This window comes from Idiotropiscis lumnitzeri, chromosome 1 (genome assembly GCF_059441095.1).
Source record: "Idiotropiscis lumnitzeri isolate Australia: NSW breed Sydney's pygmy pipehorse chromosome 1, RoL_Ilum_1.0, whole genome shotgun sequence".
In the NCBI taxonomy this organism is placed as follows: Eukaryota; Metazoa; Chordata; class Actinopteri; order Syngnathiformes; family Syngnathidae; genus Idiotropiscis; species Idiotropiscis lumnitzeri.
In genome coordinates this window covers 19,525,695-19,551,280 of record NC_142391.1, presented here as the reverse complement: position 1 = coordinate 19,551,280, position 25,586 = coordinate 19,525,695, and the positions used below count along the sequence as shown (strand labels likewise).

At 39.5% G+C, this 25,586-nt stretch overlaps 2 protein-coding genes and 1 long non-coding RNA gene across 10 annotated transcripts; 2 read left to right on the top strand and 1 right to left on the bottom strand.

The window, feature by feature from the left end:
• Positions 1 to 770: 770 nt before the first annotated feature.
• setd3 (SET domain containing 3, actin histidine methyltransferase) lies at positions 771 to 17,475 on the bottom strand. 7 transcript variants are annotated; one of them, XM_088313360.1, is made up of 14 exons: positions 17,280 to 17,421; positions 17,052 to 17,192; positions 14,790 to 14,913; positions 14,151 to 14,243; positions 13,375 to 13,523; positions 10,830 to 10,902; positions 10,003 to 10,259; positions 8,610 to 8,668; positions 7,654 to 7,768; positions 5,464 to 5,538; positions 4,178 to 4,344; positions 2,762 to 2,847; positions 1,232 to 1,389; positions 771 to 1,154 (listed from the first exon to the last, which is right to left on the bottom strand). In XM_088313360.1, the coding sequence occupies exons 3-14, from the start codon at positions 14,890 to 14,892 to the stop codon at positions 891 to 893; spliced, it is 1,599 nt and encodes a 532-aa protein (XP_088169486.1). In that variant the 5' UTR covers positions 14,893 to 14,913; positions 17,052 to 17,192; positions 17,280 to 17,421; the 3' UTR covers positions 771 to 890. The 7 variants fall into 7 exon arrangements, with proteins under 7 accessions (XP_088169486.1, XP_088169400.1, XP_088169158.1 ...); XM_088313274.1 differs by having other exon boundaries at positions 17,292 to 17,411; XM_088313032.1 differs by lacking the exon at positions 17,052 to 17,192 and having other exon boundaries at positions 17,297 to 17,475.
• On the top strand, positions 6,642 to 9,576 carry LOC148343535 (uncharacterized). The gene is made up of 3 exons (XR_015846609.1): positions 6,642 to 6,789; positions 9,286 to 9,439; positions 9,536 to 9,576. It is a non-coding gene; the product is annotated as an uncharacterized LOC148343535 (long non-coding RNA).
• A 795-nt stretch (positions 17,476 to 18,270) lies between the features above and the next one.
• On the top strand, positions 18,271 to 24,577 carry lamtor3 (late endosomal/lysosomal adaptor, MAPK and MTOR activator 3). Of its 2 annotated transcripts, none has more exons than XM_088316056.1 (7): positions 18,271 to 18,434; positions 18,678 to 18,720; positions 19,221 to 19,255; positions 19,868 to 19,926; positions 21,298 to 21,431; positions 24,224 to 24,287; positions 24,365 to 24,577. In XM_088316056.1, the coding sequence occupies exons 2-7, from the start codon at positions 18,712 to 18,714 to the stop codon at positions 24,436 to 24,438; spliced, it is 375 nt and encodes a 124-aa protein (XP_088172182.1). In that variant the 5' UTR covers positions 18,271 to 18,434; positions 18,678 to 18,711; the 3' UTR covers positions 24,439 to 24,577. The 2 variants fall into 2 exon arrangements, with proteins under 2 accessions (XP_088172182.1, XP_088172249.1); XM_088316123.1 differs by lacking the exon at positions 18,271 to 18,434 and adding an exon at positions 18,518 to 18,599.
• The last annotated feature ends 1,009 nt before the right edge of the window (positions 24,578 to 25,586 follow it).

Genomic DNA, 25,586 nt, shown 5'->3' with positions numbered 1-25,586 from the left:
AAGCTGTAATAAAAAAAATAAAATAAACAAACTTCCTCTCAGTGGCTCGAGCAGTCATCCCCTCCTGCTTGAAAACTTCCATCATTCCTGTCCCCAAAAAGTCACCCAAATGACTAGTGTCCCGTTGCTCTCACACCAGACATCATGAAGTGCTTTGAGAGACTGGTTCTCCAGCATATCAGGGACTGCCTTCTGCCCACACTGGACCCCTACCAGTTTGTATACCGAGCTAACAGATCCACTGAGGACGCCATTGACACGGCTCTGCATGCTGTGTTGGGCCACCTGGAACAACAGCACAGCTATGCCATGATGCTCCTTGTGGACTACAGCTCGGCATTTAATACAACCATCTCAGACATCCTCATCACCAAACTGGACATTCTCAGGCTCCCCGCCCGCCCTCGCTCCTGGATTAAAGACTTTCTGCCCAACAGACCCCAGGCTGTGACGCTCTTCCCCTACACATCCTCCACCCGAACGCTGAGCACCGGTTCCCGACATGCTGTGAGCCAGATGGGGAACCCATTCACAGACTTAAAAAGTAAAACTACTACAAATGTTAAAAGCAGATACAGTTTTTTTTTTATTGTAAATCAGACAGAATCAATATTTCGGAGTCATGAATATGACACAAAATAAATTGATAGCAAAATAAATAGCATTAACCGTACCACTCTAGTAGAATTTATTAAGTCAACGTTGAAGGTGACACGTTTGATGGTTTCAACAAAAGGTAGATTTATACTCGACATCATTGTTTTTTGGGGGTTACAAATTGTGAACAGAATCATCATTATTGCTACTCAAATTCTCTATTCTTCATCGATTATTCTTCATCTCTGTCTTTTACACAGTCCCTCCATTCAAAGATTCAGTACTTGTCCCGCTCAAACTACTTGCCCTGCCCTAACATCTCCACTTTGTGTGACATGATTGGAAGCTATGCAGTTAGAATTCTCAGATGAAGCCATGCCACCATTGTCACAGCATGGCAAAGGCAAGCCCTCTGCCTTTTTGTTTTCAAAATGCACATGTTTGGCTTGTCCACTGGCCAGTGATTTCAACAGGATCTGCTTTTCAGCCAGTCGGACCTGGATTGCCACACGAGCATGAGCCGATAAATCAGGTTGCTGTAGCATGACACTGTCCTCCTGAAATACATAACGTGCACATTCTAATGTAAACATCAGGTTCCCATCATTACACATTTAAACAATCAAATACTAACCTCAGCTGTAGTCTTATAGTTCTTTAGCAACAGAGTGACTCTGGTCTCCAGGAACGTCCACAATTTAATTTCATTCTCCCAGCTAACTGGTAAATCACGATTCGTCAAATTTAAGATCTTATTGACGGAGTCTCCCACGAGGTAGTTTTTCAGTTCTTCTGTAATAAATGAAAAGCAGAAGCCCAAGAGTTAAACTTCCATTAAAAACTGTGACCCACAAATAATGCATTGATTAGTACTCAGAAGAAAGAAGGTTCAAAATTTGAATCTTCCTTTTCTGCGGGTGAGTTTGTATGTTGTCCCTGGGATAGTGGGGGTTCACTCCAGACCAAAGTCAAGCAGATTCTTTTTACTTTATATTTTTGTTTATTTTGGTTCTGTGTCCTGGTGCATGTCCCTCATATTTCTTAATTTTGTGGTTTGAATGTATGCTCTCGTCTTCTTGTGGGGCGCTGGCATAATATTAGTAATAACTTCTTTTATTTATATTGTACTTTTCATTTCGACACAATTTGAAAGTGCTTCAAAACGTTCACCATCTCTGGGCAACATCACAAAGTGCTCAGAGATTCAGTTAGTATCTAGCCTGTTTGGAGGGTGTGTACTGTTTGAAGGTGCAGTGGCCCCCCCAAACGAGACGAGCTGCTCATCAATGCAAGTATCCCCACTGAGGATGTACATCTTTTGGAGAAGGCTGCTCCATTTGGTCCACAAAATTGGGAACATCTTACTGGCATGATGACACCTCGGCCTGCGCTTTGATGACAAGCTACGAGTTTTGAGGGTAAAAACCCTTAGAATCACAAACACACACAGAAACACACGCACTTCGACTAACAATCGTGGCAAACGTTTTCTGCCATAAAACTCTACCCATGGGCAGCCATTGCTATGCATTACTGTGTGAGATAAACTCTTTAATTAGTCTCTGGCGCCACCTGGTGGTTTAGGGGTGTAAACACTAGTTGTGACAACTTGACTTGATGGCTTTTACAATCAAAACATGAACTTGCGCAATCTGCTTGGTGAGAATCGAATGCAGACACACTGACAGGTGTCGATACACATGCCCATCGTAGGTTGCATACGCGCATACACGCACTTGAACGGCCACAACAAATTGGCTCATTTGATTTGATTATTGGCGTTCTAACCAGCTACTAGAATTGTCTTATTGCTGTGCTTGCCAGCAAGAGTTTCCCCATCTTGGTCTACAGAGTGACTACTTTTTTCTTTGCCATCTATACATATTAAAAATTAACATGTTATTCTGAGCAAAAATTTAACTTGATTCTATTCTCTGCATGCTTGACACATTTTCACTCTGACATTATCACACAGTATGTGATCCCATCCATTTCGTCGTCGTCATCAATCTAGTGGGCATGACTTGAATGAAAAACACACTCACCATGTTGCATACAAAAAGAGGTGAGTTGATAAAATATGGCATTCATTAACACTACTGTTTAAACCAGACCCCATCAGAATGTTCTGTGTGATTGTGTGCGTGTGCTGTATGTGTTTTACCCTCTGTCATGCAGAAGACTCTCAAAAAAGCGAGTAGCTGTGCTGAAACTGGGCATCCATTGGAGTGCAGAGCAAAGACGCAAGATCTATAAATCAGGAAAGACAGATTTCATATCATCGTTAAGACACCACTTTTTACAAGAATGACATCGGGCAGTCTTTCCCAAACGGGTACGTGAGCACAAGGGGTGTAACGAGGATACATGTCGAACGCTATTGATCTTGTAACATGGTATTCAAGAAATTACGTTGATTTTGAAGTTCTAAAGAAGCTCATGATATTTTGCAAAACAATTAAACTTTATTTATATAGCGCATTTCACAACAGCCGGAGTTGAGGGTTATTTTTTTTTGCCTAGTCCCGTACAAACATTTAATGAAACAGCCCAGGTTCTACATTTCAACTAGGTTTACAAAAAATGGGAAGCATGCGTAACAGCCCTACAAAAAGTGTCTAAGAGCCTCACCTAACCTGCCAGAAAGTCTGCCATTCATAATTTACTTTTTTTTTTTTAATTTCCATTTTCCATCGGTCTCATTTTCCACCTTTTAAAAAAGCCATATATTTGGTGAAGTCCCCAAGAAATTTGACCATATTTAAATCAATCAAATAAAAATACTCACTTCAAACTGGGGTTAGTTCATCTAAAGATATAGAAAATTAAGTAACCAAAAATTGGTCAAAAGCTGCTGCCGCTGCAACACACTGTTCTAACAGAATACAAAGTTGCTTTTGAAGGCCTGAAAATGCTCAAAAACCCACCAAACTCTAAGATATTTCTTCAGAAAATATTGAAAAGTGTGTAGTGTATCTTAAATCAAGGTTTCACAGTAATTATTAAATACATTGTGTTTTCAGTTTTTGTTCTCTGCTCTTGCTTTTCATTTTAAAATCCAATATTTAATTGTCAAAATTGCTGAATTTATATACTCAATGTTCAAATACGCGGGCGAGACGTCAAGTGCTGAAGCGAGCAGTCAGCTGCACCTTGCCAAATTCCAATCACTCGCTAAAAGACAGAAATAACACCGAGAAGTAGCCATGAGCCTCGCGGCTTGTCACTGCATGTGAAATACTGGAAATGTAACATAAGCGAGCAAAGTGATTTATATTCCATGGTGACAAGGAATTTTGCCTCCCAGTTCCTGTTTTTTTTTTTTTTTTTTTTTTTTTACAAAAATATTTGGAGAAAAAAAAGTGTTAAATGAAATGCGTGCCAAAGGTTAATCCATTTCATCCTACTACATCTCAGCACAAGAAAAAAAATAATCTTCTCGTTAAAACTGACTTACGTTTTGGATCCCCAAATTGCTGCCATGGATATATACAACTATGATTTGCTGCTGCATTCACCCGTGGAATAAAAATAATAATTAAAAAAAAAAAAAGAGGCAAAAATAACTGGTTATACATACACTGGGAGACCAGCACGTGCCAGCACCTCTGCTTTCATAGCGTAGAGTCTCTCACTTTTGCTGATGCCAAGCTTGATCTTCACACGATCATGGACGTTGTCTTGGAAGAAGAAGCCATTATGGACGAAAAAGTCAGCATTGGATCTTGTGCCATAAAAAATTTGAATCTGCACAGACATACGTAAAACAAAATCAAATGGAATATAACTCACACATACACGCACTGTATTTTCATGACGATAAAGCACACTTAAAAGTCTCACATTTTCCCCAAAGTGCACAGGGTGCCTATTAATGTGGTGGGTGCACCGAATTCCAAAATCGTTAAATGCTGTTGTGACTTCCTTGAACGCTCCGCTTGGCTGACTGAGCTTTGCTTGCCGACACGCTGCTTATGTAGCGAAAAGACGGACGCCCGATTCAACTGTTTTCGCTTCCGATCCGATTATTGCGGCCTGGAATAATATCCGATGCGATATCGCCCGATAAATATCAGCAGGAAAGCTATATGCTTTCATTAATTTTTTTGTATGAATTGTTAGAAGAAACTTGATCAAGTTGTACTTTTAAAATAAATACAAATAGTAAGCAACGGTCGGTAGGAGAAAATATGACCTATTTATTCCAAACATTTGGGTTGCATGAATTTAACCCCAAACATGAGCATGTTGAATGAGAACAACCACCATGGTGGTAATTATGCAACAAAATTATCGTCTGTGCAATACCCGACATCGTGAACTGGCGATGACTTTGTGCTGCGGTTAGCCACAAGTACAGTTGCATTGAATAGAATACAACTTTATTTATAGCGCAATTCACAACAGTTGGAGCGGTAACAAAACGCTTTCCATAAGGGTGTAATAGAAAATAATGGGAAATTAGCACACAAATTAAAAGAGCACACATAAACAATAGATAACAGAAGAACAGTGAAAGTCCCATACTCAACATGCTAAAGAATAAAAACGCGTCATCAAACAAGTTTTCAAAGTGGACAGAGGCGGGGCCTGCCTAACATTCAATGGGAGGAGGGGATTCTGAGCATGTAGCCAGTTTTAAGTAATTAATACAATGTAAGAGTCACCAACAACGATATCCCGATTGTTCTTGTTCCAAATCACCCACAGAGGCTCGCTTGGGTAGCTAATTTAGCTACGTCGTCCCGCTTTTGTTTACACGACCTCCGACGCTTTAAGAGTCTGCCAGACCCAGCAGCAACTCACGCAGATTCCGCTATTCGCATGACTTGATGAAAACATAAATGAATTATACTCCCTCGTCACCTGCTCATTCTCCTTGTAATTCCGCAGTGCCACACATTCACAACGGTCATCCTCCAAGTTGTAGCCAGTGGTGATCTGCAAATAATTAGAAAGACCAAGACGTTCAAGCGTGTGTGCAAAAATATCAATGCTGTTTACAAGTAAGAGCAGACTGCAACAGTATGTCGAAGATGTTCTACCAGCCTGCACTTGCAAATGCTTATGTTGCCGCTGTTCTCAACTGTCAAAGTTCTGATGTAAAACACTTATAGTGCGTGCTTTATGCTAGGATCCCTCCATGGAGTAATGACGGACTCTCCAAGCATTGATATATATGTCCGTGCAGCAAAGAGGAATGGCCTAATATGAAAAGTACGTATGAAATAGATATCATTTATAATAAATATATCTATTTATTCATAAGAGTCCTGAGTTGGGACTTTGACTTTTGGAGTCAGGACAATCACTGTTTTCAAAATTACATTTACAGCAAAGATTTTTTTTTTCTAAACATTTAGCTTTGCTTCTAGTCAAAATAAAGAAAATCAAGTTTGCTGCAATAGACAATGAGAATTGTCGAAAGAAGAACCGCTGATCTGATGAACAAAAAAAAACAGTTAGTTCATTCATTAGATTATAAAAAAAAATGTTCCATAAAGTTAGAAAGTCGCTTCTCAAATGAAGTCATTGATTCCCCAAACTGCTCCACAATGAAAAAAAAAAAAACAAAAAAAAAACATGTTATTTCAATCCTTGTTGACACCATTTATATTCATGGCTCCATAACTGTACTAGAGTTGAAACTGACTTGCAATATTATGCATACGTACATATAATGCATATAAGCATGTATGTTTTGCATGCAAAACACATAGTGAGTGTATTATAATTCAGTAACAAGTCAATATATATCATTGTCACAATGACACTTTTTTCGTTGCACAACTTGCAAGTCCACTGCTGTGGCACAATAAGACTATATCTAAAATTGTCATCGTGGGTGCATGTCCACTGTGATAATCTTAAAAAAGATCCAGAAATCACAATGTAGGATTTTTTTTTTAACGATGTATTCATGTGATACTGCTGCAACTAAGTATTTGAACACCTGTCTATCAGATTCTGACCCTCAAAGAACTATTAGTTGGCCTTTAAAAGCCCACATCCACCCCATTCATTATCCTGAATCAGATGCACCTGTGTGAGGTCGTTAGCTGCATCAAGACACCTGTCCACCCCATACAATCAGTAAGACTCATACAAGACCAAGGAGCTGTACAAAGATACCAGAGACAAAATTGTACAACTCGACAAGGCGGCATTCTTCGGGCATGTTTACAGCATCAGGTGGGCATTAGCGGCAGTGCTCTAGAGTGGTTTGGATCCCATTTGGCTGTCAGGACCTTTTGTGTTCGCCTTGGTTGCTCTGAGTCCCGCTCTGTCCCTTTGTCGTATGGTTTTCCAAAAGGTTCAGTTTTGGGACCCTTGCTGTTTTTGTTGATGCTAAAATTGGGAAAAAATAAGCCAAGCTCCAAAATGGGGTGTGCCTATTTGTCATAAAGCTCGTCACAAAAAAGCCCCTAAATCACTACAGAGTCTTTTTTTTTTTTTAGGGGTGGGGTTGGAGTGATTGTTTAAACCTATTATACAAGTGCCAATATTAACGTCAATCAAGCGTCTCGTTCAGTATTGTTCAAAAATACAATATACATAGTGTACTGAATTAACTTTATTTCTAGGGTATGGCAGAAAACGGCTGTGTCTCGATCAATTAAGAATCTATTTCTCGCATGTGTGCTGCGTGTGTGGGGAGTAACATAACAGGAGTGGGCAATCTGGGCAAAAAAAAAAAAATCTCTCTCGATGACGATAATTTGACTTTGTTCTACACCCTTATAACATACACACACTAACGTGCGTTTCTCCTTCCCTCCGTCACGAGATTGTCATTGGTTGACTTGAGCTGTTGATCAATGCCACACTTGAAAGAAGGTACGCGGTTGGTTGGTTGGCCTAAGCTGTACATGCAGTGTGAGCATGCAAAGTCCACAGTTGACTGATTATTTTCCTGACAATTGTTTTCATTTTCAGTATTAATGCCTTGAATGTGCATATCTAGAGATGAATACTCTTAACAATTTATATCCCAGTCCTACTATCTTTGTCTGTCTCATTATTACATGTTTAATAAGTAGAAAATGATGATCCTACCAGTCCATTTGTGTGGTTGCACATGTCCCAAAGAGGAATGAGTGCCTGTGTGATTTGGCTGCCATCCTCAGTCGGGATCTCGTTCTGACGGGTCATGACCGAAGACACAGCCCACCTGTAGAACATCAAAATAATTCCACTAAAAGGAACTGGGAGGATTTATTCAAACTCATCAAAAAATATATTTTTTAGCTTGGAAATAAAATTGCAAAAAAAAAAATGCAACCATTTAGGAACAGTCTGTTCCAAATCAAACAAGTGAACCAATTAACTGTCAAAACTCATTTAAATTCACTCTACAATCTAACCAGTGAAGAGGAAAGAGAATGTCATTCCACTGGATCCCAATCATCCCCTGCACAAGTCCTTGAAACTTCCGCCATAAGGCCGCCAACTTAACATCCACAAAAACATTTATACCAACTGCCAAAAAGGGATCGCGAGTCAAAAATTGTTTTTGTATTATGTTCCATGTGCTCCCACTAGTGTCAATGCGTTATTCTAATTAATATTGTGTTGGAAGAGTAAGAATTAAGATTAAACCAACCATTCTCAGTCACCTCAGGGGGGCACACATTTTCACATTCTACCGCTGTCTGCTGTTAACTGAAATTGACAAGGGCTCAGATTGCTACTTTTTAAAAATCCAATACGCTCTGCTTGCCTTGCGTGAAGACACCATGAGATACCTTTAACCCACCTTTTCAACCCTCAAACGTTTCTATGCACCATTATATTCCTCATGCAAAACTTGTTTTTTTTAATACGATGTATCATGTTTAAGCTTTGGAACGAAGGATTTCCAAGACAACATACCCTGATTATCATGAATTTAGAATTAGTTCATGTACAGGATTGCTTTAAACCTATCACTGAACAAAACTTACAATCAAACATCAAGTACAAAAACAGATACAGGTATGATGAGTCCGTAGTTTAAAAGCTTACTCACTGACCTATAGTCATCATAGGTGAAGCTGTGCTTCAAGGGTAGACCATTGGCAGCAGGATGAGTCTGTAATTGTTGGGGAAATGTGGTTAGGGGAAATATATGGACAGATATGCTCAATTTATTTATTTATTTTTCACGAATCGATGCGAATGATCCGTGCCCACTTTTTACTGAATTTTAGCCAATTTAAAGCAGTGGAAACAGCAAATGTATAAAAAAAAAATACACAGCCGCTCTTAAATGAAATTTATGTTTGAAAAGTGTCGCAGGAGTGTGGCAAAAACGACATCAGTTTTCTTATTCTGCCGAGGCTGTGTGGCTCAATTGTCACCTATTTAACACCTGTGTTTTTTTTTTCTTTTCAGACAATCATGAGTGAAAATAGTAGAGTTCTCTGGATTAAGTTGGCTTGTATGTTTAAGGCAAGGCACGTTTGATTGTATAGAACACATTTCACGTCCACGCCAATTCAAAGTGCTTTACATAAAACATCAAAATCATTCCTGCATCCATGGGGTCCAGCAGGGCTCAGCCCAAAAAGGCAATGTGGGTCCCACTTCCCATGGGCTCACCACCTGTGGGAGGGGCCAAAGTGGTCAGGTGCTCTGTCAGATGGGCGGCGGCACCCATGCTCGGCTACAAATACTATCTCTTGGATAATGGAATGTCAACTCTGACAGGGAAGGACCCGAGCTGGTGCCCGAGGCCGAGAAGTTCAGACGAGATACAGTCGGGCTCACCTCGGCACGCAGCTTGGGCTCTGTTCCAGTTTTCTGAAGAGGAGTTGGGCACTCTTTCACTCTGGAGTTCCCCAAAGTGAGAGGCGCCGAGCAGGTGTGGCCATACTTATTAGCGTGGGTGGGACGGGTCTTGACTGTTGTTTGTGTCAATGCACCAAACAGTGTTATGTTTTTTATTATTTATTTCTAGTGCTGTGCGGGCTAAGATGAAGAATATCCACAGTTACAGGTGAGTACAGATGTGACTTCTCACATCTAGAAATGACACTATTGATTTACAGAGATGGGCACTTAACCCTATTTTGCCAGTCTTTCCTGCGTCTGCGACCTGAACACCCTTGCGTCATCGTCCCGCCGTCCTTATTCATAAAATAAATCGTCCTGCGTCATCATCCCTATCCCTCTAAGCCTTTGAGGGCTGAAATTTCCAAGTTCATAATTGCAACTCTCGGGGCGTGGTCACAACGCGTGAGTGACCAGGGGGCAGCACATGTACTCTTGCTGTTCATTGTCTACCGTGGCTATACAGAAACTGAGTTTTGGCTTTTAATGAACCTGAGTTTGTTGACCAATTCCGCACAATATGCTCATATCCATGCGCACTTAAGTGTTGCCCCTGTTCAGTGTATTCTAAATCTAAAACGGAAGTTTCCTCACCTGTAAAATTTTGTAGAAGTAGGCGTACTGGCGTGCTGTGTTTTTAAACTGGTTAAAGACATCATGAATAGCTTGTGTGCCCAGAAGCAGCTGCACCTCTTCTGGCTTGTAGTATAGCGGGGTACTATAATCTTGGGGAAGACTACGGATATATGGCAGCCATATTGATTTGGGATTGGCCCGCTCACAAAGCAGGTGGAGGGCCAGAGCCACATTGCCCATTGCCTTCAGAATTCGGTCCTGGCGTAGCAGAGGTCCTAAGAGAAAGAGTTCTCATTAAATTTCCACACTACTTTGATAAATGACAATGCCACATACATTAGTTATCGGGAAAATGGTCTAGGTGGTGTAATGCATGTAACACAAGACAGGTTGAAAATGTAATTAGGGCTCAAACAGCAACCGCAGCGATGTCTCTTTTGTTTTTGTAGAAATTTTTCTTATCGTGGCTTTTTTTTAATTCTTTTATTATTCTGCAAATGAATCACATTTTGGGGGCCCTAAATACGAAAGAAAACTCACCCAACTTTGCTTTGCAGCAGCAAGCAGCTGCTCTTACGTAACCATAGTTAGTTTACAGCTTGATTTCTTTAAGGTATGTAAAAATTAAGACGATACAACATTCAACTTTTATTAAACTATGCAGCTTGTACCAGCATTTTGTTAGATGTTTATCAATGATTGTGCAATCTAAATTGAAGGCAACAATGTGGCATTAGATTTTTTTTTTTGTCAGATACTGAACGTCATATATAGTATGAAATAAAAATGTTAAACCTTTAGTTGGCTGCATACTACTGATGAGAAATAAATTCTAAATTCCTTACCCAGGATGGAATCCTGTGCCGATTCCAAGGTCATCAGCATCTTCCTAGGGATGCACAAAAACAGTTCTTCTGCCTATACAGAGAAGACAACCGAAACAAAAAAGTAAGGACAAACTATGTTTGGTAGAATATTTTTATGAAACAATGCTCTCTGGCAATAAATCTAAAATGTTAACGACTCCTTTACAATGGTGCCAACATGCATTTGGATGCCCATGAAAAATATGTCCAATATTTTTTGCTGCCAAAGAGCTTGGTCATAAAGACCTTCATGCCTGAGACCAAATACTCCGACTTTTCGGCAGAGGGCCTAAATAACTGTGACAACAAAAGCGGATGTAACTTGACCCAGAAAATCCTTTCCTGTCAAAATTTCACAGATTTGATGAGAGTCCGGGCCTTAATTTTCATTGTCGTGATAGCTCCACCTTACGGACTAAAGGAAATAGATATCTTTGCATTTGAAGTTATTTCCATCTAGCGTGTTAGCAAGCTACAGAAGAAGAGCTACAGAGTCGTTAAAATAAATTAGTTATTGTTTATAAGAAATAAAAGTGCAAACATCATTGGCATTCGGCCTCTGGTATAACATCACTGTAAGACTCTGATTTTCACATTCTGAAACCTCAACATCATCATCAGATGCTTCGCTCTCCAAAATCAATTGCAAGGCCTTCTCAGAATCTAATCTTTTGGTAATCTCGATCAGTTGTGATAGAACCCCACTGGCAAAGCCATATTGATCATGTAGCGCCCCTAATTTGCAGGTGGGGTAGGGTCTGAGAAAACAAACTTGTGTTCCAGTCAGGCAGAATGTGGGGCGATGTAAGAGCGGACAATGGTGATAGTTGGCATCCACAATGATGCTGCAACTTTGCTCGTGAGCAGCAGGGGCACCCCGCTGCATTTGAGAACCAAGACAATATTTAGCCGGCTATTGAGCATTGAATTAAACAGTAAATGAAGCAAAGCTAGACCGTTTATCAACAACGCCTTTGTCTTTGTTACTGCATTGCTTGCTTCACGTCCTTACAGCAGCAGACGAGGCAAGTTTGCCCGCTTGCATGTCAGAGAAAAGGACATCAAAATACACCAGTTAGTCCAGCACTCGTCAGCAGCTTGTGTGGAGGCTGTTGACAGTGTACGGCGGTAGATCCTGGTGATTCAAGTAAAGAACTACTATCTTAAAGGAACGGTTGATTTTCAGAATTTGAAGCGGGCGGCACGGTGGAGCACGATTAGCACAATGGCCTCATAGTTCAGAGGTGCAGGGTTCCATTCCGTCTCCAGCCTTCCTGTGTGGAGTTTGCATGTTCTCCCCGTGCCTGCGTGGGTGTTCTCTGGGTACTCCGGTTTCCTCCCACCTTCCAAAAAACATGCATGGCAGGTTGATTGGACACTCTAAATTGTGCCTAGGTGTGAGTGTGGGCGCGGCTGATTGTTCGTCTTTGTGTGCTCTGCGATTGGCTGGCAACCAGTTCACCAGTGTACCCCGCAATTGCAGATTAGAGGTGCGAGTCCAGCTCCTGAATACTCTCTATGACAATACAGGAGGTCCTTGTGTTACGCGGTACTCGAGCTACGCTGTCGCTCTGAACGGTTAGGACCCATATAGCTGTCATTGGCGTCATCCAGAGCCCAAAATGTGTTCCGCGTGATGCAGAGGGAGATTGCTGGGAGATCGAATCTGCAAAATTGTTTTGAGAAACAGTATTGACCCTAATTTAATCCCATTTAAAACAAAGCATAAAGTTGACATTTACGGTTGAAGTAATAATTGAGCCACGTTGATCGGTTCATTTTTTTACGGATAACAAGGAATATAACCCGTTTATAACTTGAGGACCTCCTGTACATATGACAATAACAATGATCTGTCGTATCACACAGTAGAAACTGTTGGATGCAAGGGAAGGCACAGTCAATGACGTGACGTCACATCGATTTTCAACATGGCGCCTTATGGGCGTGCTGTTTTGGCGACTACAAAACAAAACAAAAAAAAGATTGAAACACCAGTTATTTATCAAACTTTCAAATATTGCTTCCTTTACCATCAATAACTCGAAATGGATGGGCGAGGTACCGTTTAATTCATTGTGGTTACTATTGACGAGCACAACTTGGCCACCTGTGGTTAATATAATGCAAGCAGACACAAACGAATAAGAGTTTCACAACTAGTTCAAGCAAGTGAAATGCTGTAATATTAGTTGTTTTGTACAAACAATATTACACTTTAAACAACAAACATGTTGCTTAAAGTTGCAACGTGACAAGGAGTTGCCATACTGATGGAACTTACGGAATGCCTTTAAAATCCCAAATAACCGATGACGTCACAAGAAACCACTAATATAAATTCAATTTAATTTAAATAAGTTCAAGTGATAAGCACATATGTGTCGAGAATTTTAGGAAAGAAATCAGTAAAATGACAAGCTCATGCTCTAAGGCCGATTTTGTCAGCTGAGTTCAATCAGAATTTTGCTCTCACTTGGAACATTTTTTGGGGTCATATCTACAGTATAATTAACATTCTCACCTTTATGTCTCTTGTGGCTTGAAGGCCATAGCCTTCTTTTCCAAAGTTGGCAATTTGGAGACCATCACAGGAAGACCCATTTGCTTTTGCCCAGGACACCAGATCTTGGAAATGGCTGTGTCTGCAACCCTCAAATACAACCGACAAACCTGAAATAGGATAAATTGCATTTGTAATCCCAATTGGAAAACAATTACATGGTGCTGGAGCGCACTAAATCCCATGAGAAAACCCGGAATCGTTTCCAATACAATACTGTAAAACAAGGGCATGTTGTGTTGTTATCTGGGGATTAGATGGATGAACAGATGCTCAGACAAACAGACACTTTATTCCTCCCATGAGAGAAGGTGGATTGGGACAGCAAATGCATTCACAACAATATACTGTTCTTGATAAATACAGTAGCAACCAGCAAAGTGAAAAGTATAAATACACTTTTATAGTGCTTCATCACCACTATATGGTGTCCAAAGCGCTTTTTTTAAACATTTGAACTTGCCCAAAAAGTTCGTAGCTTATTCATTTCAGTTGTGCGTGTTCAATACCCAAGTTATTTTCAAAGCCACTGTGCTAGCCGCCACTGCACACCGCACACTTGCAGCGTGCAGGGTTCTGCCGTAAGACTTTACAATTGGCGAGTCCCGGCCACTAGTTTTGCGGGGATTCAAAATATGAATTGCTCTTTCATGATTTGGCAACGTCGTAAATTACAACCAATCCAACGCACAAAAGCTTTCACACACATGGAAAATTCAAACCAAAAGGCAAATTACCCTTCTGTTTCTTGCGGATCTTCTCCACCAAGCTTTTAATTTGGACATATTCCTCCCACTCTTCACTGGCAGACGGTGCTTCACTGCTGCACTCTGAAAAAAAAACAATACTATTAAAACACGCGGCATAGCATAGTATCTAGCTCAGGGGTCGAGAAATCTGGTTCCTGGAGAGCCATATCCTGCCCGTTTTAGATCTCCAAAAACACCTAATTCAAACGATCAGCACATCAATATGCCCTGCAGAAGCCTGAAACGATCCTAATTATTTTTTTTATACCGTGCGCTTTTAAAAAGTTTATTATAGTTGTTCCTATATTGTGTGTACATTATTCTTACGATATGAATTGCTCTTGCTGTCTGTCAATACATTAAAGTGTCATAAGCACTATGAAAACATGACTAGGTTGTATTTAAATGTGGCATTTCTATATTGCAAAATTTCATTAATGAGGGGTGGGGTTGTAATGTAACCCACAATGATTATTCTGCTCCGTTATTTCACTTTGTTAGATTGATAATTTATCGATACAATTTTCTGGTGATATTGATCACCTGACTATCGCGATACATATCGATACCGCATTATTGGCCCAGCCCTAGTCCAAACCGTTGTCTACTTGCTCAATATAAACCTACTTTGCAGCAGTTCAGCAATTAGGTTCATCATTTCTTTAGGAGAAGGCAAGGCACTAGCTCCTGATCCAGACTTCTGAATCTTTGCTCGACTTTTCTTTCCCATGGCGTTGGATGGACAGCAGCACTGGGGGGGAAGAAAATTAGTTTTATTGTCCGTATTTTTTTTTATCAAATTGATTTAAAGTGCCAACAGCAAGCTCATAAACAATGTGTAGCATTGTTATTTGTAAAATATGGTGGTGGAACAACAACCAAGGGTCAGGGGCACTTACAACTACAAGTACAGTATGCTCAAAAATAATATATGCATCTCTTTGATTCTTGCATTGCTACATGTATCTTTTCTGCTAATAAGCAAAGTAGTGTGGCACTGTAAGTCACAAGAAAAACAGGCTCTTTAAGATGGAAAAAGAAGAAATTATAGTGTATGAGACACGATTTTTACAAATTTTAATGTTGGATTAATAAAAAAAAAAGCTGTCTCAATCGGTTTCTCGAATTGATCGCCATCTTCAGAGTCTAAAGATGACGCTGTTGGGCCTGTGATGTCATGCATCCACTCATATCACAATCCCATTTTTTAAGAAAAAATGAATTTCAATTGCGCTATTTTCCATAATCTTTCAGCCCCATTGTTCTCTCTCTTCAGCAGATGTTTAGACTCGTTTTAGCTAACTTTGTTGTTTTTTCATTAATAACTTTTTTTTTTATGATGTGCAATATGCGTCTTTGATCAAAAAAGGTTGAGGAACACTGCTCAATGATACCCACGTTGAGGAATGATAACCAAACACCTGTTTTGGAAGAGCCCTCAGGTGCAAAGGCTAATTGGGAGCTGGTGGTTGCCATGATTGGGTATAAAAGGAGCTTCCCTGAAAAGGTCAGTCATTCACAAGCAAAAATGGGGCGAGGTTCACCTCTTTGTAAACAATTGCATGAGAAAATAGTCGAACAGTTTAAGGGAGTGGTGCCCAAGAGCGGTCCTCGAGATCCCCTAACAAGCCTGTTTTAGATACATCCCTACTGCAACACACCTGATTTAAATCATCACCGTCGTTGTCGGGCTTTTGCAAACCTTGCTAATGAGCTTTTTTTTTCCCACCTGTCCTAGCGTTTTCACGTGTTGCAGCAGATTCTGTTCATTATTATTTGGTTAAAAACAAAGTTTATCAGTTTGAACATTAAATATCTTGTCTTTGTAGTGTATTCAATAAAATATAGTTTGAACAAGATTTGCAAATCATTGTATTCTATTTTAAGTTTAAGATAACGTCACAACGTCATTGAAATTGGGTTTGTAGAAGCCAGTTGGGCGTAACACAGCCACAACACTATACTTGATCTTATTATAGCATGTCAGCCGCGACCGTTTCCTGGTGTACGTGACGTCACAGGCAGTCCAGCGATAGTATATTGCATCGCAATACAATTACGATTAATTAATTAACACCCGGTGAGTGCAAAGAGAACCCCATTGAATGCAAAAGGAGAGCCGAGGCGAAGTTTATTCACCTTTTCTATCTCAGCAACTCTGCTTAAGCTAACCGTTAGCTTCTTGCATTGGCAAGTATTAAGAGGTGGCCAAGTTAAACGTATTCGAATACAATTGCTAATAAAGCTGAACTGCGCAGGAGAACATGGATGCTTTAGTTTATGTAAGGCGTACCTTCTACGTGACGGCAACTGCAGTATCGTCCCTTCTCCAACTTAGTTTTATTTTTCTATTGATAATCCTTCTTCTGTAGAGCAAATTGTGTGCATTACTGCCATCTACCGGACTGGAGTGTGGCTCAGTCGAGGGAAAGGAGTTGCGGGCCTGTCATAGTATGGAAGACTGAAATGTTTAATTAAATTATATACTGATTCATTTATTAATTAAATATGGAATTAAATAAAAACATGTGGAATTAATTATGTGTAAAAATGACATCAGTACTAAAATGCCCCCCAAAAAGACTGTAGTGATTCCGTTTTTTTTTTGTGATGAGAATCTCGACATTCGCCCCTTTTGTTATTTTTTTCCGGTTTTAGCGTCTATGTCACAGCAGGGAGGCAAGCGAGGTAACATTACTCTAAATGTCAGTTGTGTTGTGACCGTTCACCACCAAAATTCAAATGCACGTGACGACTCGTGTCCACTTTAACATGTGAAAGTATAAAAGCATTCTGCACAATAGTTTGGATATGTCGACATCAAACATGAGCTCATGCGATCACCACCAAAAAATAAAAAAATAGCGTGCCGATCGATTCTATACTTACACAGGCTGAAGCGGACAAGAGCAAGAATGCGTGCACAAACCCCGACTGGTTGTATTTTGGACATTTAGCGCTGCTTAAATTATGTCAACTCTCAAGAGGCAGACGCAGCTGACATCGGGCAGCCTGGAGGTGGGCATGGATCTTTAAACATAACAGTAGGCACGACAAATAGCAACAATTAGCTTCAGGCAGTAAAAACAAAAGACGTTAGCATATCATCATTAGAACCTTATCATCCACCTTGCCTCTGCATGTCGTGGGGTTGTCTCCCAAACAGTCGCATGCATTATCCGACACTGCTTGCAGCCGCCGGCTTCGGTGTGAGCGTGAGGGGCAGTCAATTTCAGATAAAGACCATCGAACACCGGGGCTGTCTTAAACAGCATGCATCGCGGAAAGGCATGTGCTTTTATTCGGGTCCGCTTTGGGTGTGTCAATGTTCAGTGAACAAAAAGTTCCAGAGAGGTTAGGAACATATCATTTCAACTGTTATGTTTCAAATTGGATGGCGTGTTGTAAGTCCTGATCAGAAAAGAAGCAGTACACATGTGTGCGCTCCTCCCTGTCTCATCTATGCACATCTGCTCACTTCCATATTTCTTCATATTCAGATAAATCGGCCACGGAGAGGCTAATTCTTTTGATATGTTGAAGTGATCGTAGGTAGGGATGTCTACACGAATTCTGGTGCCAATTGATCACCGTTTTGGGCCGTTATAAGCAAAGAAATTAGAATTAGAATTAGAAATCCCTTTATTGTCATTGTACTCAAGTGTGCAACGAGATTAGAGAGCTCCCCTCTCCAGTGCAATACAACAATAATACAGACAAATATATAAATTAGATAAATAAGAGAGTGCAATGGAAAATAATACTGAATGGGGTATATAAAAACACATCACGATGCTGTTCTGCAAGGTAAGGGTGGTTTCGTGTGTGTGTGTGAGAGTTCAGAATTACAATGGTTTCCAATGCAGAGTTTGTTATCGGTCCCTTAAATGACTCCAACCAAGAGAGCGGAGGGGGCGCGGTCATATTCCTCATTAAAAGTAGGCGTTTATCAAGTCGTCTTTTATTTCCTAATTTCTCCAAAAGGAATTGGTAAAATAGAAACTGATAACTAATTTCAGTTTCTTGATCATAAAATATACAAACTGAGCTTGTTAGCGAAAAATGGGTCATCTTGTCCACCTGTCGCGGTGCTGCCTAGCGCGGATTGCGCAGCTTTGACGTTCTTCAACTATCCTTCAATAGAATGAAAGCAAACAAACAGGCCACGTGACGTATGCGCGTGACTATAGGCGTCTGTGCTCGTGACTGTGACCGGGCTACTGTTCCGTAGCCTGCATCGTTGATGCAGTTCTAAATTAATTCACCGGGCAGGTATGTGGAGCTATTTCATGTTTCGTAAAGAGTTTTAGCTCATTTACGTAACTTATTCATCTCGTATAGCTTGTTAGACGCAGTTGGGGGAAAAAGTCAAATGGCGAAATGGAGCAAACTCTCGCTAGTTAGCTTGTATGTTAGCAACCGTGAATGTGCTTGTTGGTAAACTTTATTTTGCTTCATTATTGTTTATAGTCACGAACATGCGATTTATTCATGTTTTGTTCACCCTGTTAATAGAAGCAGTGAATGACACGGGTGAAGACTGGCCAACATGGCTGATGTGAGTATTAACAGCTTCATCCGTGGTTCTGACGGACCGCAGCACAGCTGTTGCATTGTAGAAACATTAACGATTGCATGTCCATATTCACTAAATTTAGAGTGGGCTCTCCACTGTCACCATCTAAGTTTATTGCACGCACTACGGGATAATCTTCAGTTTTAAGGCTTGTGAACGTCAACGTTTCAAGTCTACAAACAACACGCTAACCGATTGGTGGAGCGGCATAAGTTTAAATCGTCATGCAGCACAAGGAGTTAACAGTTTACTTACTGTCTTTCATTGGATTGTTCTGTGTTCAGTATTTTTCATAGAAATGTTTACTATAATTATTACTTCACTACTGCATTTTTATAGGTTAGTGCTAGACGTGATTAACCATACAAATTTGGGTTATGGTAGTAGGAACAGAACTCTGGCATAAACCAAAGGCCCTCTGTGTATAGTGTTCCATGTACGGTTTGTCTGGTTGTTTCGCATTTAACATTTTTCTTTTACAGGACTTGAAAAGATACCTGTACAAACAGTTGCAAAGGTATGTATAAATAACGATGTGATTTTTTTTTTTATTACATAGGTACAGTTGATCATTTTGTCAAAACTTTTGTAAATGAGTACAACCTCGGTCCACGAACTCATTTTGTTAAGAGACTGTAATCCATAATGTTCACAAATGGAAGCAAATTTTCCATTTGTACTAGCCCCCTTTAGAGTAGCTTTGGTGGTGAGGAGTGCCGACTCTCGCAGGAAGTTGCATGTCTGCAGTTGTTGCTAAACAGAGCATTTACAGCTCTTCAGAACAATAGAGAAAAGAATCCATGGTGGTTTCCACCCATGCCTGCCACCAAGAGCTGTCCAGACTGCCCTGATCGTAAAATCAGATCCACTCTTAAATTGCGTTTGAGCTATGCTGTGGGCTAATTGGAGTTTGGAGGGGAACAAAAAGTTGAATATGACGCATGGCGTGTGTAAATTTTATGCTGTCGATTTAAAAAAAAAAAAAAAAAAGTACTACTGGGTGGTTTGCACAGATGCTGTATGCTGGTGAATTGAATTTGTCCGATTGGTTTGTTTCTAAATCAATTTGCTTGTAAACTGTTGTTAATGAACTGAGGTTCCCCGTAATCTGTTGTCTGGTTTCATGCAGTCTTGAAGGTCTTCACGCAATCGTGGTTACAGACAGAGATGGAGTTCCAGTTATCAAAGGTATTTAAGCAATATGATACCCTTTGGGCGGGTTTTGTATTTGATCAGAAATTAAGAATGTTTTTTCTGCATCACTGTGGCAAATGAAAAAAGACCTGAGACCTGAACAACAATGTCATTTTCATTTGACAGAAGTGACAAAATGGCTGCCTCAATGAGAGAGCTAAAAATTTGTGGATTTTTCTGCTTAACTCACATTCCACAAACGCAATACTAACCATACCATGTTTGGAAAAGTGAAGGCGCATAAAACATTTTATTACAAATCAATAATTGGAGTTGACTTCCCCTTTAAGCGCTAGCTCGCGTTGGCTCCACTTGTGCTATGAAAATGTTTCCCCGTAACTTTACTAACGTAGTGAATTGAGTGTGGGTTTTTTTCCCGATTACACAGGATTGGCAAAAGAATTCTGAGCCAAAATATTAAACGTAATATTCCATTGAAGTTGGGACCTTGTGTCAAAAACAGTCAAAAGAGAATACAATTATTTACAAATCATTCCAACCTGTATTCAATTTAATACACAACAACAAAGTCAAACTGATAAACTTTGTTTTTAGCAAATTAAAATAACTTTTTTAGGGCTGCATCATGTTCCAAAGAAGTTGGGATAGATGACAAAAAGAAAGTTGAGGAATGCTCATCAAACGCCTGTTCGGAAGTTCCCACAATGTGAACATGCTAATTGGAAGCTGGTCGGTGTCATGATTGGGTATAAAAGGAGGTTCCAAGAATTGTTTAGACTATCACAAGCAAAGGTGGGGCATCGGTTCATCTCATTTGCGAACAACTGCATGAGAAAATAGTTTAAGGACATTGTTCTTCAACGTATGTAGAATGTGTACATATATGTATGTATTTACGGATGTACAGTATATGACAAAAAAGTATTTGGTCAATCAGAGGAACACACTAACTGTGAGAGACACTGAGGAAAAATCCCGGAAATCACATTGTATGATTTTTCAATAATTTAATTGTAAATATGGGTGGTAATTAAGTATTTAGTCAAAAGCAAAAGTTCAACTTAATACTTTGTAAAATAACGTTTGTTGACAATGACAGAAGTCCAACATTTATTGGAGCTCTCCTCCAGATTTGCACATACTGTAGCTGGTATTTTGACATTGCAGATTGGTGTGAGACAGTTGTGTGTGCGTGTGTGTGTGATTTTCTTTCTAAGGTTCTAAATCTTCCACTGCAATGAAAAAACATGTTTTTTTATGTTTGCACAGCTTTTTAGTTGTCCTTTTTTGTCTATTCCTTGAGGTGCAGATGATTATTGTTTATGTAAATACGTCAAGTGCTTCATGATAATGGTGTTTCTGTAGCTTCACTTGAGATAATATATTTTGCCATTCTTCCTGTAGTCGCCAATGACAACGCTCCAGTCCATGCGCTGAGACCAGGCTTCCTGTCCACGTTTGCTCTGGCAACAGATCAAGGCAGCAAGCTGGGCCTCTCCAAAAACAAGAGTATTATCTGCTACTACAACAGCTATCAGGTCAGAATGTTTCTGAAACATTTAGCCAACATGGAGCACCTTCATGTTCATTATCACACGCTTATCCATGACAATCACCATAAATAAATATACAGGTATATAATTAGCGGTGTCACAATACCAGTGTTGTTTTTGGCTGGAATTTTAGATTTAGACTTAGTCTTTTGGACGAAAATGCTAATTTGTTTTCGTCACGTTTAGTCATTCCTATTCGTGATACTTTTAGTCGATGAAAACTCAAAAAGGTTTTTGTCTAGTTTTAGTCAACGGAATTAAAAAAAAAAAAAAAAGGTTTTAGTCCGTTAAAAATAGGCATACAAGGTTTCCACCCAATAGCAAAGAGTTTCTGATTGACTACTAAGGATTATGCATTACCAACAGATAGTGGTCACAGTGGACTCAATACTCATTGCTCCAAAATAAGCCGAGCGAGAACCAAAATATTTTATTTGACAACTGATGCGGCTTTATTTCACTTAAAGCAACATAAAAATACAAATGTTTTGACAACATAGACTTGTAACCACAAGAACAAACTCTATCCAACATATATTATAACTAGTGCTGTCAAGCTATTACATTTTTTTAACTAGTTAAACAAAAATTCCATGATTAATTGCGATTAACCACATTTTTCAACTAATATTTTTGTATTTAGTTGAATAATATCTTGGAATTAATGTAAAAGCACCAAATATGAAGTAAATTTTAATTCAAAGACTTATTTAATAGCTATCTTTGATCTTTGAATATGATCTAATTGAAGACATCTTTACCGGCGTTTCTCAAAACTGCCCACAAGCACCACACTCCAGCAGTGTTGGTTTGAAAGGCCCAGTGGTAACTTGAGCTAATATGGTACAATATTTGCAAAGTATACAAATTATGTTTGAAGTAAATCAACTGAGTTAAAATATTTAACTTGAGTTAAACAAATTGAATTAATCTCCAGAGTTAACTCTTTAATTTTGACAGCCCTAATTATAACAAATTGCGCAGAACGGTTTTCTACGTTCACAGGTTGATGTGGACAAGAGTAGTAATGTGCGTTTGCATTTTGGTGGTGATCGGTCACCGTTTTAGACAACACAACTGACAATTGGAGCAATATTACCTCACTTGCCTCCCTGCTGTGATGTAGACAGCGGAGACAAGCAAAAAATAACAAGCCGAGCTTCAATTTGCATGCCAATTTGTTATAAATCTCATCACCCAAAAAACTTAAATCGCTACTTTTAGTCTTTTTTTGGGGGTGGGGGGCATTTTAATACTGATGTCATTTTTACATGCAAACGAGTTATATAAATGCCAATGTTAAGCTCATCTAAGTGTCCCTTTAAGGAAATGGGTGCAAGAATTGCACGATACCTGCGTGGAAATATGCACAAATGTTCATAAAGACATACTTTAGAATTTCAGAGAAGGAGCCACTGAGATTGCTGTGTTGCATAGCAACAGTTGCTAAGCAAAGCATTTTCCATATCAACTGGCTGCAACAAATCCGTTTCTGAACTATTATAAGGTGTTAGGACATTTTACTGTTATTTTCCTTTGTCCGGTCCTAAAATAGTTCTAAATATCATGAGATCACTAAATGTGATAATCTCCATACATTATGTTTAGTATGTCCCCCAAATTTTAATGGTTGCATGTAAACGCCTGTTCAAGTCATCCCTTTCCCTTTTGTGAAGATATTATGGTTCATATTAAGTAACGATGGCATTGGCCACTGCAGTAAATTTAGTACCGATATATAAAGCATATATGTTTATATTGTATATAATTGAGTAGGGATGCAACGATTCTCAGTTACCGATTTAGATTCAATTAAATTTTTTATAAATCACTGCCATGCTTGTCTCTGTGCGCTCATGTGGTGCTGCAGCCATCCACAAATGCATATCAAATCCAGGGCACACTGGGTGACATCACTGTCGTGTTACTCAGGATGGGGTTCAGTGAAAGCTGATCTAGATATACTTCAACTTTAAACTTGAAGTTATGGTATAGTTTAGTGTCCCAAATGCTATCTGACAGCACCATACAATGGGTATTAAATTGTAGTTTGTATTTGGTAGATGTCACATAGCTGTGCCTAAATTGATAGCGCGTGCCAGTGCGCGAGCGCCGAGCCAAGGGTAACGTGGCATTAAGTGCTACCTGGAAGGTGTACAAATCGCACAGAAAATTACATTAATAGCTTTAAATGTTTTAATTGTAGGATATCATTTTCTGTCATGTTTGTACATTGTGAATATTGCACAGTAGCTTGATTTCAAGAAAGTTACAAATCGACTTGAAATCACAATGTCAGTCAGAAAAATCGCAGCACAATTATTTCCTAAAATTCTTCAGCTGATCTGCAATGTGTGTCTGTGGATCTAGTCAAAGCCCATGACGAGGTCCCCAGGAGGAACTATGGAAAGAGAGGAATGAAGATTCGTCGAAGTAAGACAGACTGTGTGTGAATGAGAGGGCTGGAGGAGAAAAAGTGAGCCTACCAGAAGACGCGATAGTGAGGGTGGAGGACTTTAAACACTTGATCAACAGTCCAGAGCATCATTGAGTGTAGTAAGGAAGTGAAAAAAAATGATCCAAGCAGGTTGGAACGATGGGAGGAAAGTTTCCAGTGTGAATGAAAACTCTCCGCGACAAGAAGGTTGAGGACACGAGAGCAGTTGGTGTTCGAGAGGAGGATATTGATGGATGATGCGCTCTGGCGATGTAACCCAAACACATCTTCTTTTGTGGTGTCCTCTTAGATTATGGTCTGTTGTCTCTGTGTTCAACAGATTGTGCAGTTCAACCGCTTACCTCTTGTCATCAGTTTCATCGCCAGCAGCAATGCCAACACAGGTAAACACTTAATCTTCACATTAGCATTTTATTGGTGAGGTTTTGGCCTTTTACTGTGGGATTGTCTTTTTTTTTAGGTCTCATCATGAGTTTGGAGAAGGAGTTGGCTCCACTAATAAATGATCTGAGGCAGGTCGTAGAAGTGACATAAAGGGAGACCGACCATCAAAGCCTCTCAGGTTTCCGTAGTGGAATCCCCCCAGTGTTGCGTTTGTATCCGTCACTTCAATCATGATTTACTATATACACTCTGTGCTGTGCTGAAAATAAAGGTTTTATGTTTAATCTGATACTGGAAGTCGAAATAAATGTTTGATTTTAATACATAAAATGGTAATTGTTTATTTTTTTCTTTTGAAGGTTTATAGAATCGCTCAATCCTGCTACAACACCATTTTGCTCTAGCTTTTTTTATTTTGGTTCTACATTAAATAAACTATACCACACACTGAACCATCAAAGTATTCACTCAAATTAATAAATGAAAGTCTATATTGGTCTACTTTTGGTGGTATATCAAACTCATTTAAAACAGTGTTTAAAAATGTAACATACTGTTGTAACAAATATGTAAGTGTGCATAATTTTTGACCCTCCGCCCTGCTGCAAAATCTGCTGTAACATGACTCAGATGAGCTGATCTTTTCAATGTTTCCTTTTTGATGATTGTCCATCTATGAATTGATTTTTTATTGTCGTGGTAGCGCTACCAACTGGTTAAAGCAAATAAATGATATTGTCTTTGGTGTTTTCTCCGAGCAGGTTGACTAGATCTACCTCATATTTGCTCGGATGAATGTATCGGGTCTTCATGATGTCAAAATACATAATTTGTCATTTTTTGCAAAAAGCTGTGTGCACGGCTATGCACACTTCGCCAATAAAACAATGTTGATTTTTGAGGTTCTAAACATTAATGAAAACTCATGAAATTTTGATGGATTATGTAACAGGCCCAAGACCTACAAAAAGTCTTGGAGCCATAAGTTGAATTGCACAGGAAATCGGCCATTTTGAATTCACTTCAAAGTTTGACGTCGCTTTGACAACAAAGACTTCTGTTACAATAATTTCTTGTAAAATTTTCTCCTTTCAGTTATTTTAACCACACAATAATTTCTTGTAAAGTTTTCTTACGTTTGATAAAAGTACAGGACTTTAAAACTGCTTGTAGCTCTAGTTATGTTTCCTCTTGAAAAATTGAGTTCTCAGTCTACGGAAGGGCTGCATATTTGACCAAAAGTTGCTTATATTCAGACAAAACCTGTCAAAGCTGCATATACCGTACTGACAAACGGA

Excerpts from the sequence above, each read along its gene's own strand:
- lamtor3 (XM_088316056.1), top strand. Across the intron at positions 19,927-21,297 it reads TGGAGTTCCAGTTATCAAAG|TCGCCAATGACAACGCTCCA; the intron begins GTATTTAAGCAA and ends TTCTTCCTGTAG. Across the intron at positions 24,288-24,364 it reads CAGCAGCAATGCCAACACAG|GTCTCATCATGAGTTTGGAG; the intron begins GTAAACACTTAA and ends CTTTTTTTTTAG.
- setd3 (XM_088313032.1), bottom strand. The coding sequence starts at position 17,437 with ATGCTGTTTAAGACAGCCCCGGTGTTCGATGGTCTTTATCTGAAATTG. Across the intron at positions 8,669-10,002 it reads ACTTCTACAAAATTTTACAG|ACTCATCCTGCTGCCAATGG; the intron begins GTGAGGAAACTT and ends CAACAATTACAG. Across the intron at positions 2,848-4,177 it reads GCACGTGCTGGTCTCCCAGT|ATCTTGCGTCTTTGCTCTGC; the intron begins GTATGTATAACC and ends CCTGATTTATAG.